This window comes from Chlamydotis macqueenii, chromosome 19 (assembly GCF_036417535.1).
Source record: "Chlamydotis macqueenii isolate bChlMac1 chromosome 19, bChlMac1.mat, whole genome shotgun sequence".
Taxonomy (NCBI): domain Eukaryota; kingdom Metazoa; phylum Chordata; class Aves; order Otidiformes; family Otididae; genus Chlamydotis; species Chlamydotis macqueenii.
In genome coordinates, this window is record NC_141574.1 from 6,813,488 (window position 1) to 6,832,835 (window position 19,348).

A 19,348-nucleotide genomic window follows, 5' to 3' on the forward strand; every position below is an offset into this window, starting at 1 on the left:
TGCAGTCCAAGGCCAGAGGATGTCAAACACCACCAGTGACTGCTAAGAGGAAAAATGCTAATTTTAAAATTAATTTCATGTCATTCCGTGATACGATCTACTCAACTCTTCTGTTCTGTGGCCCACTTAGAGAGAGAACACACATTGATGTATCAGAAAAACCACCAAGGACTTTTCCCCTCTAATACTACGCTTACCCAGTCAAAACACACGTTTAGTCTCCAGCCTTGGATGCATTTAATATAAGATAAATTATTTTTAAGAGGTAATGAATATATTTTCCAAAAAATTCCTTTCCCCTCCAAACATCAAAGAAGTTTAAAGTACCACAAAAGTGCATATCATAATCCTCCAGACGCTGGAATTTATCGCTCCCTTTCATATACAGCACAACTACAGCTCAGAAAGCGTAAATTCTTTGCATAAAACCACAAAATAAAACCATGACAGTAGCGGGGTGAAAGAGTCAGATATTCTGATTCAAGGTCTTGTATCTTGTCTGTAAGTCACAAAACTTGTCGTTGTACTTCAGACTTAACTTCTATTTCCAGTACATTAAAATAATCATAAAAGAATGGTCTGCCGTCATAGTATAAAGCCAGTGCCACGTGTAACTCATGGCTTTATGCATACACACACAAATGATTTATTATAATCATCAATGCTTTCAACATTAAATACTTGATCTTGAAATCTTTAATCAGACAAAAGCCCAGTACACAGAAAATCCTGCTTCAGCGAGGACTGATTCTCATTCTTCTAAACCAGCTTAGGACTCCACTTCAGTGTTGACTCATCATTCACTCCACGGTCGACAGCACGTTCACAAGGCTGTGACTTGTCTATATATAAATACTGGAACAAACGTTCAAAGGGGAAATATACGCCTCACACCTAAACATTCTTCTGTCTATATTGCAAAGAGCCTTCACATTTGAGTCCAGAGCCTCAACTGTGTAAACTGGTCCAACTTCAGCTGATTTCAGTTGGTTTAGCCGATGATCTGGATCTCTCTTACCGAGTACGGACTGTAGGACATCCTTGAGAACAGTTACCCTACCAACAGATCCTCTCGCTTCCACGATGCCAACAGCCTCCTTGAATTTGGGCAGATACCAAGCGGTTCTTGTACGTTACTCCATGTACCAATCCCTGAAACAGCCCTTTCACAAACAGCTCCAAAAGCTGGCTTTGTATTGCAGACCGTGTTCTGAAAACCAGTTGGGCAATTCAAAAGCATATGAAAGCAATTATAATTATAGTACTGCTGCAGTAATTAAAACACTGCCAGCTGTATATGAGCCTATTCAAATGTACAGCTGTTATATGGGTAATGGAAAAAACACAAAAGCTTCAGATTCTATGACCCATAATTTCTCAGACCGCTACGTTACAAACTCAGTTACTACCATCCCCGTTTATGACAAATGCCAAAACAATAGTGCCCTTTTCTATGCCTTCTTGTAAACAATTGGTTCCCTCATCACCTCCGAGTAATAAAAATTGTAACATATTTTACAACGATGTCCAATACAAGATTAAACTGGTATCAAGTAAAAAACAGAAAAACAGTAGCCGATTCTCCTCTGCTGAAATTATTGCCGTCTTTGGTGTAGATGCCTCCTACGCTTGGTCACCTTTGTCCTCTGTTGCCATTGCTGAGTCTCTCTGCTGTTCTTCTGGATCCCCTGGAAGAATACTGGTGACTGTCTGGAGTAGTGACTCGATCTGCTCTTCCGTTAGTCTTTCCTCGCTTTCTTCTACCATCTGCAGGTCAAAAACAATCTATTGTAATCATTAAATCCATACTTCCTTCCTCAGCTCCAAACAGAAAGACTCAGCTAATTGGGAAATACCAGTTTCAACGGATGTAAGACATTGTCTGAGCTCATTACAAAAGTATTTTACAAAGCGGAACTCTTACAATGTTTTAAAAAAGAGAAGAGCTCCATTGTTAACCATGACAATTGGCACTCCATAATGAGACCCTGCTTTCTTTACAACAAGGGAAACATCACGCTCAGGACAGGCTTTCCTCCCTCGTTTCTCCTAAAGCTTCTCCCAACCTACAGGTCAGTATTTTGAGCCAGGCTTTTCAATTAGCTCATGTGCAGACCTACTTTCCGGAGCTGCTTTCTGAAGTTTCTGTGCTTTCATCTGAGAACTGAAATGAGAAAACCTGAAAGTGGTTACCTGAACCTTGGTACCTTACCCAGGATCTAGACTACAACTGATCAGGCCATAAATAAACCACCTAATCCTACAGCAGCTATACTTCACTGGAATTTACTTAGATTGTGAGATCCCTGAACATAAAGGCATATAAAAGCTCTGAGCAACACAAAACATGCTGTCACGACTCAACAATAAAATTCCGTAGGATTAATTAGGGACCTACTCTCACTGTGGAGCTGTGGGAACTCTCCTATCGCTGCTACCAGTAAAAACAACTGCCCTAATTTATAGGCAGCTGTTAAAAGGAAAAGCTTGTCAGAGGACTGGAAAAGCAAGCCAAATGAACTCTTCAAACGCAAATGAAACCAATTAGGATTGTGGGGTTTGAGATTTTCTTTTTTATACAAAGTCCTTTAAAATGTCCTTTGAAGAGCGGTGATTTATATTAATTATGGTTCCAAGTCAATGCAGGTTTAATCAGTTCTAGCTATAAACTGTCAGCTATTCATATGCATCTTGCCTTCTAAAAATGTAGAGTGGTATATTCAATTAACTTTTTTTTCTTTCCTTCAATGTCCTATGAGCCCTCTTTGCACAATCTGATCATCTTTCATCGGCCATTATCCACAGACACTTGACGAGAGGAAAGCAAGCCTGCCTGAATGCATTCATGTAGCAAAAGGCAGACAGTGAAGATCCATTTGCAAATGACTGTTTCTGGGGACCATCTCGATCAAAGCATGAAACTCTCTGTGGAACGGCTTTCAAACTACAGTGAGTTCCAGAACTACTGTAGGATGCTGGCTTGAAAACCAGCCCTGGCTCTCATTATCGCCAGCTGCTAAACTATACACTACAAGTTAAAATATACTAAAAATCTTCCTAACATTACGCTTCCCTGTAAGCAACTGCAGCAGCTACTGAGGTGGTATCGGGTAATTGCCTGCTGGACTGCATTTCAGAGATGATCACCGTAGCAGCTTGACGGGCATGCCTGGAGCATCAATATTATACAGTCCATAAATACACTCTTTGCTGCCCACACTGCTGGCAAAGCCATTACTCTACAAGCAAGCTATGCTGGGAAGTTTTGCAGAGGATGATCAGCCTGGGTTGCGCATTGGATTGCAGTCTTATTGATAACTGTTACACTGAACTTCCCAGGTGACAGCCCCACAGCTGCAGGAACTGTACAAAGGCAAAGCCCGCATCCTTCGGACAGGCAGCGTCACTTACAGCAGAACCATCTCTTAGTGGAGAATGTCTCCTGCATTCATTACCATCCCACTGCTTTCTGATCTTCAGAAAAACGGCACCTTGCTTGGTTTAGATTTGATTTATTGGATCACGTGAAGTCCGCTCCTCTTCCATATTTAAATTTTTTCCCTACCTATAGAACTCCTTTCCCTTTCTTCTCCAAACACTTTCTCCTTTAGATGCTTGCTTCAGATAGCCAGAGTTAAACAGAAGGATCTGATCAGAACTTAAACAGATAATAGAGACCGATTTCTAAATCATGGAATCACAGACTGGTTTGGGTGGGAAGGGACCGTTAAAGCCCATTCAGTCCAACCCCCCTGCAAGGAGCAGGGACATCTCCAACCAGATCAGGTTGCTCAGAGCCCCGTCCAACCTGGCCTGGAATGTTTCCAGGGATGGGGCATCCACCATCTCTCTGGGCAACCTGGGCCAGCGTACCATCACCCTCATCGTAAATTTTTTTTACCTAATATCTGCTCTGAATCTACCTCCCTTTATTTTGAAACCATTACACCTTGTCCTGTCACAACAGGCCCTGCTGAAGAGCATCAACTCTTCTCAACTTCTGCACGAGTGTCTAATCACTGCTTCTTACGTGCTCCTGAGTGCCAAATGAGTAATGCCCCAACTCCCAGTACGAACAACCACGGTGACGTCATTTGTACTGGCTGAACATGGAAGCCCGCAGGACTGACAAACCGCAGATACGACTCGGGACATTGACAGATGAGCTCTGGTGATTGCTCTGGCAGTTCAAGAAATCACAGTTGACCAGGAAGATGATGAAAGAAAATAGCCTCTCATGTTTCAGATGCATTGGTGCTGTAACTGATGTCTCATTAAACTGGTGAGAAAAGCATCTTTAAAGAAAGATGCTGGATACTGCACGGAGGAGTGGGTAAAGTAGCTCCAAATTCCCTTCTGTTGACAGATCCGTCGTCTCTGCCAGAGGGAAGTGGTAATCCTTTAAACTACTGCAGCAAATTTATCACGGGCTCACTTCTCGGTGCCTCCGAGATGCGCATCCTCGCTGCCAGCTCTCCCACCAGGAATTACCGATAGACAAAAAGCTACAATTTGGCAGCATGGACAGCTTACTACTCAAGCTGATGCTTCAGTGCTATTTTGCTGTGATACCATTCAAGAGTACAAAGGATCAGAAGCATAAGCCATAAAAATCAATTTTTTCCACTCTTCAGGGAAGCAGCCTGAGCAGTGACTTATCAAAACACAAGCCATTAGGAAGCAGCAAAGCAGCATGCCAAAACTCAAAAATTAAGCACAGAGAGCATGTAGATAAAGAGATAAATGAAACTGCCCTAAAGCAAAACAGATAATCAAGGGGAAATAGAAGGTCACTCAGAGGCTTATTCTAGATTCAACAGATGTTTGCACAGTCTTCTGATTTACAAGACAAAATACCTTTGCTACTGATAGTACTAGGAAGTACTGTTACGATGCTCAGAAGAGAAATGATGCGTAAAAAAAACCTAAGAGGCAAAAAGAAACAATTGTATTCAAGTATCTGCTTTTCCAGCTAGAATTATACCAATATACAAAAAAATACCAACCAAAAAGCCTTGCTAACCTCTAACTTGCAATTGGCTGCAACCGCTCAAGCAACAGATTCAAACCATAAGCAGTCAGGAATGCAAAGTTTATACTCAGGCAAACAAAAATGCAGATGTTTTTAATAGGCGTATGACATCAGATGTTTACGTTGGCAGTGCCACACACACCGAATGGAAACAGCTTATCCTCACAGATGTGCAAAGCGCAGGGTACCATCAAACTGTGTCTTTTCAATATCCAGGGGTTTGTGGAAGTAACAGAATTGGACAACGTTATAGCAACACAATTTAGAGATAAAAAGCACCCTGCTGTGCAGCAAGGCAAGCGCTTCCCCTTCTCAGGGCTGAGAGCAAGGATTTTTTTGAAATGAACACAGAGAGAGGCAGAAAGTGATGTCAGCTATGCTGCTTCTTGCACTAAATAATTCCCAAGCCGTTACTGCTTTTCAGCATTTGAGCCCGTATTATCCCAAAATAACTGCAGGTTTGGTAGCAGGTCAGCGTCACTCACACACATCACCGTACGTATTTCCTATGAAACGCAACTGCGTGGCCAAGATAACTCGGTCAAGTCAGGCCTCAGGAATAACGTCTATTTAACTCAACCCAGTAACATTTAGTTATTCAGCTCTCATTGCAATATATTCATACAGTAAGCAATTTTCACATTGCATTTCCCCCCCCAGCTAAGGCTCCGAACAACATCATCTACAAGACGATCAAAGAAGGAATCAAGGAAAGAAGCAGGAAAAACTTAATTTACAAGTCTAATACCAGTTTTTCACCTGCTTAAGCACCTTGTACCCGCAACTGTTAAGCCACAGCTTATGTACTGACTTCATTTCAAACACTCAAAAGGCCCAACTAACTTACCTGGACTTTAACCTTAAAGTTAGGCAAACATTTACTAAATGGAGAGCACATCAAGAAAAGGACGCCGACTCTGCTCTGCCTCTCCAGATACGTATGTGCACGGGCTTTCTAACACAGCAAAATGAAACACGCGTCCAACATCCATCACAGAATCTTGCTACAAGACAAGGAAAAGACAAATTGCCCGTCAACTGCAGAATTAAACACTGGCAGATGCCTTGCTCAGTAACATAACCGCTACTGGGAAGCAGAGCTGTGCTTATTAAACAAACGTGTATGTGGAATATTTTACCGCCATGCAGCCTTTCCCAGCTGCACATTTTAACAGCAGCTTCTTTAAATTGAGTGCGATGTATGAATTTCTCAGAGGAACAAAAAACTGTGATTACCAAATCAGAATCTAACAACAGAATTACATTAAGCAGTAAGTCACATTAAAACCTGCTGATAATTTATCAGGCAGAAAGTCATTTTCAGAAGCTTTTAAAGATTCTATTTATCCAGAAGGTAAATCTCAAAATAACAGCTAGCCTGACTATCAAGAGAATGTCAAAGATTAAACCGATCATTCAAAAAATAAATGTGCAAATCTGTATGTTCATAGTGCCATGTACCCATATAAGCACAAAACATGAACATACTTATTCATGTACATGCATAATTCTCTAGATTTATTTTTTTTACTTGGAGAAACAAGGACATTTTGGGAACATGCTTTCCCTAATTACAAGCACATTTTATCTTTTCTGCTTACCCAAGTAAAAGCAAAGTATAAGAGATTTCATCATCCTCACTGTGCTTCTTTTAGCTTTCAACGCTAATGTTGATTTCATTTTGCCTCCTGAGACGTGACAATACACCGCAAATGCTGAAGAATAAATAAAGCCCCACTGAAGAACCCTAAATGTTCTGAAAGAACCAAGAAACTATCTCATGGATAAGTAATATTTGATGGGTAACAAACCTCAGCATCACAGAACAGAACAATCTGTGAGTTAAAAGCTATTGTTTATTTGAATAACAAGCAGAGAATTCTATTTAAAAAACAAGCCATAAACTACTGTAAGAAAAGAAAGAGAGGTTCTGATCACTTCCAAAGCTATCAAGCACATAATTTATCTCCAGTGCAGGAGGTCCACATTTTATGAGAAAATGACTGCTATTTCCTTCTTTGAGCAGTAATTTGAAATAGTTCAGCATCAACATCCTAATAGGGAAAAAAAAAGTGTATAAAAAAGAAATAAGGTAAAAGATGGAATAATTGGATTAATGTCCCTCAGAGACAATGAACCAAGTGTGCAACATGGGAAGCAAAATACATTGTTGAGAAAATAAAGTGTTTAAATCATCTAACATCTTCTGTTTTCCAGAGGAACACTTTACATTATTATTTTCTATTCAACAATAAAAGACAATCTGCCAGGCTGGCTGTGCAGAGCACATATCACGAGGTACAAAGCTCTCCAAGATGGAAATTTAATCTTTAAAAGCACAGAATTCAAATCGACTTTTCCATTCAGAAAGAAGAATGTGGAGCAATTTGTTAATTAGAAAAGATGATGCTTAATCTTCAAATCCATCATGGTTCGGCATTAAGTAAAGCTGGACGACTGTCACGGTTAGATCAGGCTCGCTGTCTTTTTTTTTTTTTTTCCCTCCTTTGTGAATTCCTCAGCCAGGAACAACATATGTTAAAGATTAAAATAGGAGGTCAAGATAGCTGCAATGTGTACAGTGTTTCACCCTGTGGGATATGAATTAGAATTTCATGCTCCTTTTGTTGCTATTGTTTGAAAATAAATCCTGGCACACAGTCCAGAAAGGACAAATACGAACAATACAGCAATTTATGCAGAAAGACTTATGAAATAACTTGAGATCAAAAGATCACAACATAAATTTGCTTTTTAGCTTAAATATAGTTGAATCAAAATTAATTTCTTGTTTGCATAGAACTTAAAGACAGGGAATTTTAGAGAGGGAAACTGAAAAAAAAACAAAAAAGCTGGAAAGGCAAAAAAGCACCAAGCAGTAGTAAATGTAACTCCTCTCCCATCAGCCATTAAAAGCTTATCAGACAAATTTGACTCCATTCCATGGACAGGCAGCACTGAATAAAAGTTTGAGACATCAAAACTATTTGAGCAAGTGAGGGACAGGTACGGCTTGTTTGGCATTTTGTTTAAAGTCGGCTTTTAAAAAATAAGATTGATCTGCCTACATCAGAAGTTTTCATCATTATTTATTTCTGATTTCAATAGCAGGAGTGACTCAAAGCTTTCGAGTGGCAGGGGCAAGTTCAATGAAAAAGGAATCAAGGCAATTTTAGATCTAGCATTCACTTCTCTGTAGGTTGTGTCTCATCCATCGACGGCAGTGAATTGACTCGCCTGCACGAAATCTGCGTAGGGGTAATCTTCCCACCGACATCAAAGCAGAAAACGCTGGTAGCCTCCACTGCTCTCTATTATTTTGTACTCAAAGATGCTCAGAGAAGGCAGAGGTTTTCTGTGTTCAAAGACGCTGCACTGCTACAATCTCTTTCCCCTGTCCTCACAAGAAACCGAAATGATTCAAGACAGCAATCAAACAGCAAAATAATTTCCTTGCTATTGCTCCTGGTGTCTGTATTTCACTAAGCAAAACGGCCTGCAGTTTCCCAGCAGTTACTGAGCTCACAAGACTTTGATGTGCTTTGATGAAAAAGTGTACTGCAATTTTGGGGAGGCTTAATTTACCACAGGGTTAACAATCCAGTCAGCCTAGTTTGCTGTGGGAATTACAGGGGTATCGCAACGGAACAGAACTAGCTGCATCCCCAGTACCTCCACGACCATACCAACTCAGGCTAGGCCCCAAACGTACCAGTATTACATTTTCCCAAGTTGCTTTTGATCATTAGCAAAGGGTTATTATCAATAATGGGCTGACACTGAACTCAGATCTTGTATTTTGTAAGTTACAGCAATGACATTACAAACTTTGGAATATCTAAAGGAGGACACTCTACAGAAACCTGACTTCCAACACAAAGGCCCAAATTTCTTACACTATTTTCAATATTTTATGGATAGATAATGAGGGACAGGTAAGATAATAAGGGGAGGAGGGAAAAGAGAGACAAAACCACAGTCACCTGAAACCTGCAGAAGATTACTGCATTTAAAGAAGCAAAGGGAAAAAGACGACGGTATACAGCCTACATGGGAGTATAACAAACCTGTGCCTAAGCACACGAAGCTAGCAAAGGCATGAGGCAGGCTCTACATCACCACTTACAACTGACTTCCTAAACAAAACTCGTGAAGCTCTAGTGCTCTCAGTTGGGCTGATGACTGACACTGATCTCTTCAACCACAAAACACAATATTAATTCCTCCGCTAGAAGCATTCTTCTATGAGATGCCTTCAGCATTATAATATCTACTCCTTGGCTACAAAAGAAAAACAGTCCTACTGGTACCTCTCTAATCCTCCTCTTTTTTGCAGCAAAACATGATCCCATTACTACACAGTTTGGTTTGTAAAGATTGTAAACAGATGTTCTTAATGTAAGAGCTCGTTATTAAAATAATATCCTTATTATAATAATCTCTTTACTGCCCCAGGATTTTGTATTCCGAAGGAGATACTTCAGCGAACATAACCATCCATTTCTATTTAGCGACAATCCTTCTTTACATCTGAGCTATGCTTAACAGATTGGTAACGGCTACTTCCATCAGGAAATCTGTTTATATCCATTTCTCACTCTGCACCACTGCTCAAAATTCCTTATCACCTATTACTCATTCCTTTTCAGCGTGCTTGGTTTTACTGTAACATAAAACCCTGCCTTCCAAACAACCATGTCATTCATCACAGCTGTCAAAAAGTGAAGTACTTGATTACAAAGCAGCAACAAAAAGACTCAGGTTAAATATATTCTTACTCACAAGGCTGTAACTAATCTTTAATGACTGCATTGGGCCTTTTCAATATGTGACACCGAAGCAAAGAGAGTTGGAGAATCTGTCTGAGAGAAAGATGGGCTCCTCAGTCTCTGAGGTCTCAGAGAGGAAGCAGAGTAGATTTGAAACCATGAATATACAGACGTGCATAAAGGGACACATTCAGTAAGTGACCACAAGAAAGTAATTGTTCAATTCACCTTCAAGGTTAAAGCCGCGTTCATTGTAGCTTTGAACAGCCAGGAGCACTGTTACTCACCAGCTGGATTTCAACTGCCGTCACAGGCCTGTGGTTAAGCAACTGGAGCTTTTCTGCCCTGTTTAAAAGCAAAGCATAAAAACAATCCACATTACTATATAATTTGAGGATCCCCTCAAATGACTGGTGAGATGCAAATACATTCCTGATGACTTAGGGATGAAACCCCACTGCCAAGAGTAATTCTGACGGGGTTTGCAGTGAGGTTTAATCGCCACGGGTACTTCAAATACAGATATTTTAAATACATATTTTCCTATGTGTTTAGATATACTGCTGTTGCCCCTTGTAGCCTAAGGTGGCAAGGCCCTTAGATCATTACTGTACAAGCGTTAATTAACATGCACTGTTGCTTTGTTTAACGCTGTAGAGAAATGCTGAACAACTTGGCAAAGATCAGAGACTCCACTGCTACAAACACACAGCCACAAGAACAATTACCATACTTAAGAAGTTACAATCCAGCTGCCAAATGGCAATAACTTCTTTATTGTTTTAGCCCACTGCAAATGCAAAGTTAAAAAAAAAAATCAGCTTGAAACCACTTGGTCACATGCATTCTCTGCAACTCATACGGTTTAGGTCAATGCATTTCTTTGTACTTTATTGTAATGGGCTGAGACCGTACTTTACACATGTATTTTTGGGCAAAAATACATCTTCATCTCTGTTCCCATGCCAATCTACCTTCCCGTTGTGTTTCTACAACGGTTGGGCAGCACATAGCAAACCAGGTGCTGGACTGTAAAGACAACTTCTTCTTCTGGGTTGTTTTTGCCCTGATTCCCACAAAGATTTGTATGACCACAAACAGCAAGGTAGCAAAGATACAGAAGATGCCAAAAAAAAACCCTCACCACCCTCAGCCAGTGCCCGAGTTGTAAAAGTATGGTCACTCACTGTGCTTTAAAAAACAAATGAGAATTCATTAATTTACAATAACTGACACACTCTGACTACCTGCCCACACTCTAAGGCAGACACAAAGCGACTCAAAAAAAATGCACTCAGATTTGCAACCCTGTGCCTTCAGCACAAAAGCACTTCAACCAATATTTTCTTCTTTAGTTTTGACTTCAGCTATGAACCACGTTGCATCTGCATTTTTAACGGTCCAGTTCCATTCTCCTCTGCCTACACGGGGGAGAAGTCAGTAAAACCTGTCTGACTTTGGTACTTACACACAAAATGCTTCAATATTCAGAGAGAGAGCTCAGCACCAGCAGCAAAATTCCTGATACATCCAGAACCATCATTAAGCTCACCCAGCCTCACTACTTCTCTGGATTCATTTTCACCAAACAGTTATTAGCTCTACATCAAGAAATCACGAGATCTCACAAACGTCAATTTGAATACTTTATCATTAAAATAGAAAAAAAAAAAATGTGTACGAGGGGAAAAAAAATTCATTGACATTTAAAAATCTCTTTTCTTTTTGGAAGATGTGATCAAACAAGCACGTTTATTAAATTCAAACCACAACATTTAAGCAATAGCTCTGCAGCCAAAAATTATCAATTTTATACCCTACTTAAAACACAAATAATTCCAAAACCAAAGGAAAAACCAGCTGTCATATGCCAGTAATGCATATTTCATTAATTTCAGAAACTCGGAACATTAACATTGACCACATAATAGCAGCATAGCTAACGATCTGAGCCGATCTTTGTGTTTTGGAACAGAAAAGCACAATAATACAACGCTCCTAAAGATAAAACAGATGTTTGAAAGGGCATATGAAACAGTAACAAATGCACTTTTATAATAAAAACATACAATTACAGTGTAATAATAATGGATACAGGAGTAAATGAACTTGAACATACATATTTTGCGGGGGAAAAAAACCTTGCATGGTTTTTACTTGACATACAGCCTCTCCTAGCAGCCATCTATGTTCATGCAGCACCTCTATCGCACACATTGATGCAGTAACGTGAGACCTGACAGTTAACACGCACGATCTTCCAGCCTGTGACACAGTCGTGAACAACGATTTTGAAGAAACAAAGCTTGGCATTCATTATTATTTAAAAAGCAGTCTTAATGTCTATCTAAACTGATGCTGAAGAGTTTCTCCCTGGTTTATCGGACCTGTGAGTGGCCTTCAGGAGAACACAGATGCTGTAATTCTCAGCCCGGAGCTCTCCCATGACGTTCACAACCGACAGGCCAACGTCTACGTGCCTGGGGATACTGCAGAAACACCGTCTCTTCTCAAACAGCCTCCGACACCGGCTGCCCTTGAGCTCTAACACCAGCTAACAGCTTCTAACATCGTCAGGTGTTTCAGTACTCCATCGTTCACCTATGTGCACCAGTACATGTTCAAAGACCGAGGTGGTTGGACTCCTCAGGAGAAGCTTTGATGAGCGACGCATTGCTGCGGTGTGTACACACACGCACGTGCACACGTCGAGAGTTTAATACTTAAGGCAGCTGACACCCAAAGAGAATAAAGCCCTTCATTTATCGACTGAACACTCTGAATGAGCAGCACTAGCATAAAATTTTCCTGGCTTATGTCTCCTGAAGGAAAAATCCTGTATGACCACAGAGTGGATGATCTAACAAACCCTCTTCAGCTAAAACGTCCACGACTGGAAGTGACTTAGTGATGGGAACAGGGCTATGGGAGACTCTGCACCTAGTTCCTGAGCCATCCTGCCATCATTTTTATAGCATGCTGGAAAAGAATTTTAATCATGACTTTCAACTTCAAAAGAAAAGCTTTCAATTTTAAAATGTAGCATTTGTGAAATATTAACAACTCACAACAGAAAGCTCCAAGAAATTCTCCATTACATATTCATTTACATTAAAAAGCATACACAATTCAACATCTTGAATTTACATTAACTTTACAAAACGTAATTATTATTTTTCCTCTGTAAATTTCAAAATTGGAGAATGGGATCAGGAATTAGGACTTTATAAAGGAGAGGGGAAAAAAAAAAAAAAAAAAAAAGAAGAAAACTCAATTTTAATCCAGAACTGTTCAAAATGTCTTTTTAAGAAGCAAGCTCAAGCATTTTGGGTACCACCCTATCCTTTTAATCTTCTTTTCTACTTCTACAGAACCACATCAGAAGATTTTCCTCAGTCTTCACAAAAAGCTTGCAACAAAGTGACATTTGGCACCTGGAGAAATGCCAACAAGTGTGGCAGATTCCACATCCATTTCAGATTTCACAGCTAAAAGATTACTTTCGCTGAAGAATAGGAAGATGCTTCTACCTGCACATCAGCATTTGCCCTTCCAAGCAGGGCCATCAACTTACTCCTTAAAAAAAATAAAGGTGCCTAAGTACATTCCTAAAGCAAGTATTTTAACAGTGGCTCCAAATTACTTCCTTGAGCTTGCCCGCACTTATTTGTGTGCCTTGTATAACGCAGTAAGGATCACTATTCCCATTTTACAGACGTTAAGACTGAAGGGGAACAATTAAGCAGCGACCGCTTTAAAGGCCTCAAGGTTTTGGAGGTGTAAGAATGGGGAAGGGAAACAAGAAAAGGAAAGGCCCTTGAGACAGCACATGGCAGCAGACGCTGCTATATTCTCTGAATAACGCAGAAAATGTGGTCCAGACCTCCTCCTTCCTCCTGGAGATCGTGTAGTGCCCTGAAAAGGATCTGTCCTTGCATTCATGAACTGTAAGGTGCATCCAGGCTGCAAAAATACAGCAGGATGCTGAGGAGAAGATCCTTTGTGTCAATTACGATATAAATCAGTTTTTAGAAGCAATTCCCACTGTAGTCACTATGTCCTCTCTTCCATCCTGCAGAATAACTGTTTACATTTTTCCTCCCTCTCCTGTTAACGACCCCGTGGCAGCATTTAAGATTTAGTCTTAAATTCTGAATACTGTGATTTCACAGACGACGCAAAGGAATCAGAATTAGCTTGGTTAGTCAGATTTATTAGACTGCTTTCGTTTTGGAGATCCAAGGATGAAGGCCAAAGATGTTCCCATTGGTGGGAAGCAGTGGATACACCTCCTTTGTTTTCCCATGCTAATCACTTACATCTATCTGGCAGCGTGATGTTCACAACAAGAAACTCAGCCATGCTCCTAAGAGTCTAACACTGAACTCAAAGCACCACTGTTGGCTGCTTTACTGTCAAAAAGATAAGGTATTTACAACTGCTGCTGCTTACTACTGTCAAAAGTAATGAAAAGACAGAAATCAAACCTTAATATTGACGGGAGATAAGTACCGAAATCCTTTAGATCAGAACTGAAATTGAGAGCATGGTATTTAAGGAATCAGTGAGAGGAAAACCCCACCCTTGTAAAACTGCAGCGAAAGATCACTGCCATAAAAGCAGGAGCCCTAACAGAGGTGGGTGAAGAATATTAAATACCATCTTCAGTGTACAAAACTTTGGCCAATTCACCTGAATGAATGTATGAAAGACTGAGCACTCTTTCCTCAAGAGCTAGGAAACTGCCCGGGTCGGTGCCTGGAGCACTTGACAGAGCTGCAGAAGCTGGTGCTCTGGTCCTGGCTTTCCATGTTGTTTGCTTTATGGTCCCTGGCCAAGCACGTCTGTGCCTCAATTTCCAAACATCTAAAACAAAGACAACATTTGCAGCTCTCACAGGAGAGCTATGAGGATATCTACTTGTAAAACACTTCCTCCTCCTCCCAAAGCCCTACTTACAAAGACAGACTTTTATGTTCACTGTTTAATGAATTAACACAAGTTTCTCACCGCATTGTGCACTCACTTGCCACTTTGGAGATCAGAGCCTTTTCAAAGAAGTCTTTCTTTACTTTTGCAGCAAAACACGTCCCAATCCAATCCTATAGCTCCACCGCATCGCCAGACAAAACTCACTCATTTACTTTTACAAAAGAACACATAAGATACATGTTCTCATATTCTTGTTTTTCCAAGTAATATCTTTGAAATTTGTTGCCAACAAAACTTCAGAGCCAAATAAAGAGGATCAAATAACCAAGGCCATACCGTGCCTGTGCTAAAGAATGCAAATCTTATTTATCCAGAGCTGTTTTAAAACAGGTACAGCTGCATCGTGTTTGTCGCAGAAAGATTACTGGCAGAGTAGGTAGCAACAGAAATAAATTAAAACCAATTATACATCATGACTAAACCAATCAATTAGTGAAACTGTTCATGTTTCCTGAAGGCAAGGAACACAGAACACAATAAAAAAGGTCGCCTCTCAAAGACTTTCTGCTTATAAGCCGTAAACTTTACTGTAATTCATTAGGGAACAGATAGAAGTTTTACAGTTGGGACAAACGGATCCCAAAAGCATTATTTCAGCAAAGATGGTATCATTCACAGTACTCACAGTTTTTAAAATCGGTAGAGAAGGAGAGATAATTTGCAAGTAAGTCATTAAAATGTGTTATCTGAAAAATTTCATGCCTTTTTTGATCTGCAAAGCTCCCTCCTGGAACAGCGACTCAGAACATCAAAAAGGAATTAGCAGCAGGGTACAAAAAAAACCAAAAGCTACATAAATGACATATTTCATCTGAAGGTGCTGGTGTAGTGCTACAGGGCTTTAGAAATCACAAACACTAATTAACACTAAAAAATAATAATCTTTAGACATGTTAACATTGTATAATTACAATTTAAGCGACGCATGTTTTATTAACATAGAGATTGAATCCAAAGACACAGAGAAATGGCCAACTATTCACTAAGTGTCATCTGAAAACTGGTACCTAGCTAGTTATTTGCTCATCAACCTCAACATCATTCTGACAATGAATATGTAAGTTATTTTATTTTGGCAAAATACTGCAAGATGGTAAAGGGATAACGGACTGTAACTGAAGACGTGGACAAATACGCTGATACTAGTGTGGGATACTAGATGGCACGCTGGATGCTAGTATGGGTGGATATGCTCCTACTGCAACAGAGAACAGTCATATTTTATCTTCTCTCTTCTCTTTAGAAAAGATCCAGCTGCTAAGATTATTTAAGAAATACCAAGCATGCATGCGTGCAAGACATGAACAGTTACCTCTGCCTACTTGGGAGGTCCACGTTAGCAGCTCTTCCTGCCGTTTGTACAGAATTCAGACAGGCACTCCAACTACGCGAGCCGAGATCAGCTCAGGGCACCCTTTGGATGTTCTGGTTCCAGCTCTTCTCCCTGTGTGCAATTTCTGACCTTCCTTCTTGTAACAAATGGAGCGACCAGAAAGGTACTACTCTTGGTCTCCCCTTCAAGCATACACTCAACAAAATGCCTCTGAAGTTCAATGTTGCAATAGGAAACTGGATCATTCAGCGCCCAACGCTAGCAGCAAGCGGTGTATCACTGCACACAAGATGAGTTGGAGTTCAGTACCCACTCCGCTGACTTTTTCTAACACTGATACCAAAAAGTGACTGTCAGGATCAGAGCCTCTGTGTAGCTGGGATTTCTTGCTAGCACGTAGCCAAATTAGAACCTGACTACCCACAAGTCCATCGGAAATAAGCTTTGAGGAAGGCAAACACTCCAAGTCTGAACAAGCATCAGTATCAGTGCTGACTGCAGTGTTTTGCACAGGCACAGACATGATAAGCTTGAATTTAGTTCATGCTCCATTACACCTAAAAAATAAAAGGAACTTTTTCTAACTCAGATGAATCCATCTTTACACTTTCTACAGCATGCATGTTTACACTCACACGCATTTAATAAAAAGGATAACTGTCCATCTAAACAAAAAGTGAAGAATCTTTTCAGCTTAATTGCACCCCAAAAAGCAAGTCTTTGTATTTTCTCTGGACTGCCTGGGTTTTAGTAACACTGTTTGGAACATGAAAGCCGCTCATTCAAGAGAAGAATGCAAAAGATGAGTGACAGTTGAAAGCCATTTTCTCACATAAAAGCAAGATTCCACTAATCAGAGTTAATCGTCTGTTATGCAGACTCCTACAGGACCTGCCTCGTGAGAAATCCCAAAATGGCAATTACTGCTGTTAGACTGAAGTCCAACACTTCCAAGCCACATCCAGCAGTAGCTGAGACTGAGCTAGAGCCAAGATCAGCATTTCCAGCTGAGGGCAAAGTGATGCCGAGTGGGCTTTGGAACATATAAAGACAAAAATGCATGGAGTTATGGGAGAAAAAAAACAGGTCTGAGTTTGAGGGGAGAGTGTATCAGGGAGGTGAAGATTACACTACATTCATGGCCAAAAAAAAAATTGTTCTAGAAGACAAAAATCACTGTCTTTTGTTCAAGATCACAGTGCATATTTGGGTAGACAGAATGGACAGCACATTGCCACAGTGCATAATAAACTCACAGATTCTGAAAAATAAGAACAGTTACATACTGTTGTGCAAATTAAGACCAAATGTATCCTGTTCTGTCAGCAGCTAGCCAAATATTTGCAGCATTTATATTTTAACCAAAGCCTCCTATTGAATGTCTTTGTATTGCACTTTTTTAGCTACTGAACTCCTAGACTGTACATAAATATATATGCATGCACTTTTTGTTTTCCTAGGATGAGATCTATAGGTATGGGTAAGAAGAGAACAGTATTAGTGCCAAGATACAGCACAGAGCTAAAAAAAACCTTAAAAAAAAAATCTGTGACTGTGCAGAGGTAGATTTATCCTCAGGAATGTTTAGTTGCTAGGAAAACCATAGATAACAGCAGTATACATAACCATGTATTTCATTACTAGCTGAAAATACTTCAGAGTCAAAGCCTATGGTCTTGAGTCAACCACGGCACGTTGTCTGAGTAAGATCACAGATCTGGCTCACGGATGAGCAGTCCTGAGCTGTGGTCTGGGAAATCACAGTCCCAGTCTGCGCGCGGTCTGTTGCAAACACACCAGGCTGTGTTCTCCACAGGGGTTACCACCGTGCTTCAGTGTCAGTACAGCTGCGCAGGATGAAATCTGAAGGCTGATAGTGGTATCTGAATGCAATAAAAAAATTGCTACAGATTAAAGGGTTAATTTCAGATTAATTCAGTGGGAAACACAATGGTCTTTCTAAAGGCTATTAACTAGCACCATCCTGACTTTGGCGTTGAATATTCACTTTGAAAGCTCTGGAGGAGACAAAAATTACAAAGTAAATCATCCAGCCTTTAACATTGTAAAGGTTTATATTTGTTGTAGTTCTTGGCAGTAATGAGGGAAAATACTTTCTAAAAGTACTACTGATTTTCAGCTCAGTACTTCCTTGAATGTGTTGATTTAAAGACAAAATGGGCAATGTTTATGTCAAATTTTTAAAATTACGATCATATGCAGTGATTAGAAATTTGATTATTCCAAAATCAGATCTAAGATAGGCTATCGGTAACAGGCAGAAGTACAAGTACAGCAAATTTTCATTTAACTGCAATTATAGAGCACAAGCTTAATAAATATTCTTTTCATGCAACGCCATTCGCACTACCTTACAAAATATGAAGCCATTCCAGGGACTAAAGCTGGAAAATTAGCTGCTAGTGGCATACTGTATTTCCAAGTACAACATGGCTTACTGCACTGTAGCACTAGCCAAAGCTTGAGGCCTCAACAAGGTAATAATAAAATTCACTATGATGTCAGTTCAGAGCTTTTCATTTAAAAAAAAAAAAAATCTCAGTTTCAACTTTACCAAAATAACTGATGACAAGGAAAAAACTGTGCTTTACTACACTTATACTGACTATATCAGTGAAATACAGGTTTAGATGTCTTTGAATTTGCTCAATTTAGTAAGGCAGCTATCTGAAGTGACTCTGAAAGATCTAAGTTGTTTTTACACATTAGTATTTATTTTTTAAATTTGCCTTTCAGAAAAAAATTATTTTTTTCCTGCCTGTAACACCAATGAGAAAAATCACATCACAAAATTGATGGCGATCAAAGATATGCTGGTCTGTTAACCTGGTATTTTGAGTAGCAAATATCAGAAATAATAGAAATAAAAGACTTGAGGTGATTTTACAGGAACAGCACCATTTGCCAGCACAACACTATCACTGGATTCTAACTGGAACCAGAATGTTTTAGGGCATCACGTGCAGCCTAACGAGCAATGCATTCTGCACGGTTAATACCTCAGGTTTGTAGAAGGAGGGCAAGAAAATGAGAATTCACTTGATTAAAAGCTCCTTTTTTAAATGGATGTGTCTCAATTCTCTGTATTTCTCCGGATGGTGTCTGGTCTTTCTTCAGGACCTTGAAATTCTCCCATGCACTAGCACAACCTAGTGCTTGTGCGCTGCAGTAACACGCTGAGCGGGGAAAGCCAGCTCAGCA

General features: G+C 40.0%; 1 protein-coding gene across 1 annotated transcript in view; it reads right to left on the reverse strand.

Annotated features, from left to right (window-relative positions):
• Positions 1-335: 335 nt before the first annotated feature.
• Positions 336-19,348, reverse strand: part of CRCP (CGRP receptor component) — a 32,954-nt gene continuing 13,941 nt past the window's right edge. The window contains exons 5-6 of the mRNA XM_086763310.1: positions 10,089-10,146; positions 336-1,767 (exon numbers count right to left, since the gene is read on the reverse strand). Coding sequence (XP_086619436.1) covers positions 1,624-1,767; positions 10,089-10,146 — 202 coding nt within the window. The 3' untranslated portion in view covers positions 336-1,623. The remainder of the gene's footprint in view (positions 1,768-10,088; positions 10,147-19,348) is intronic.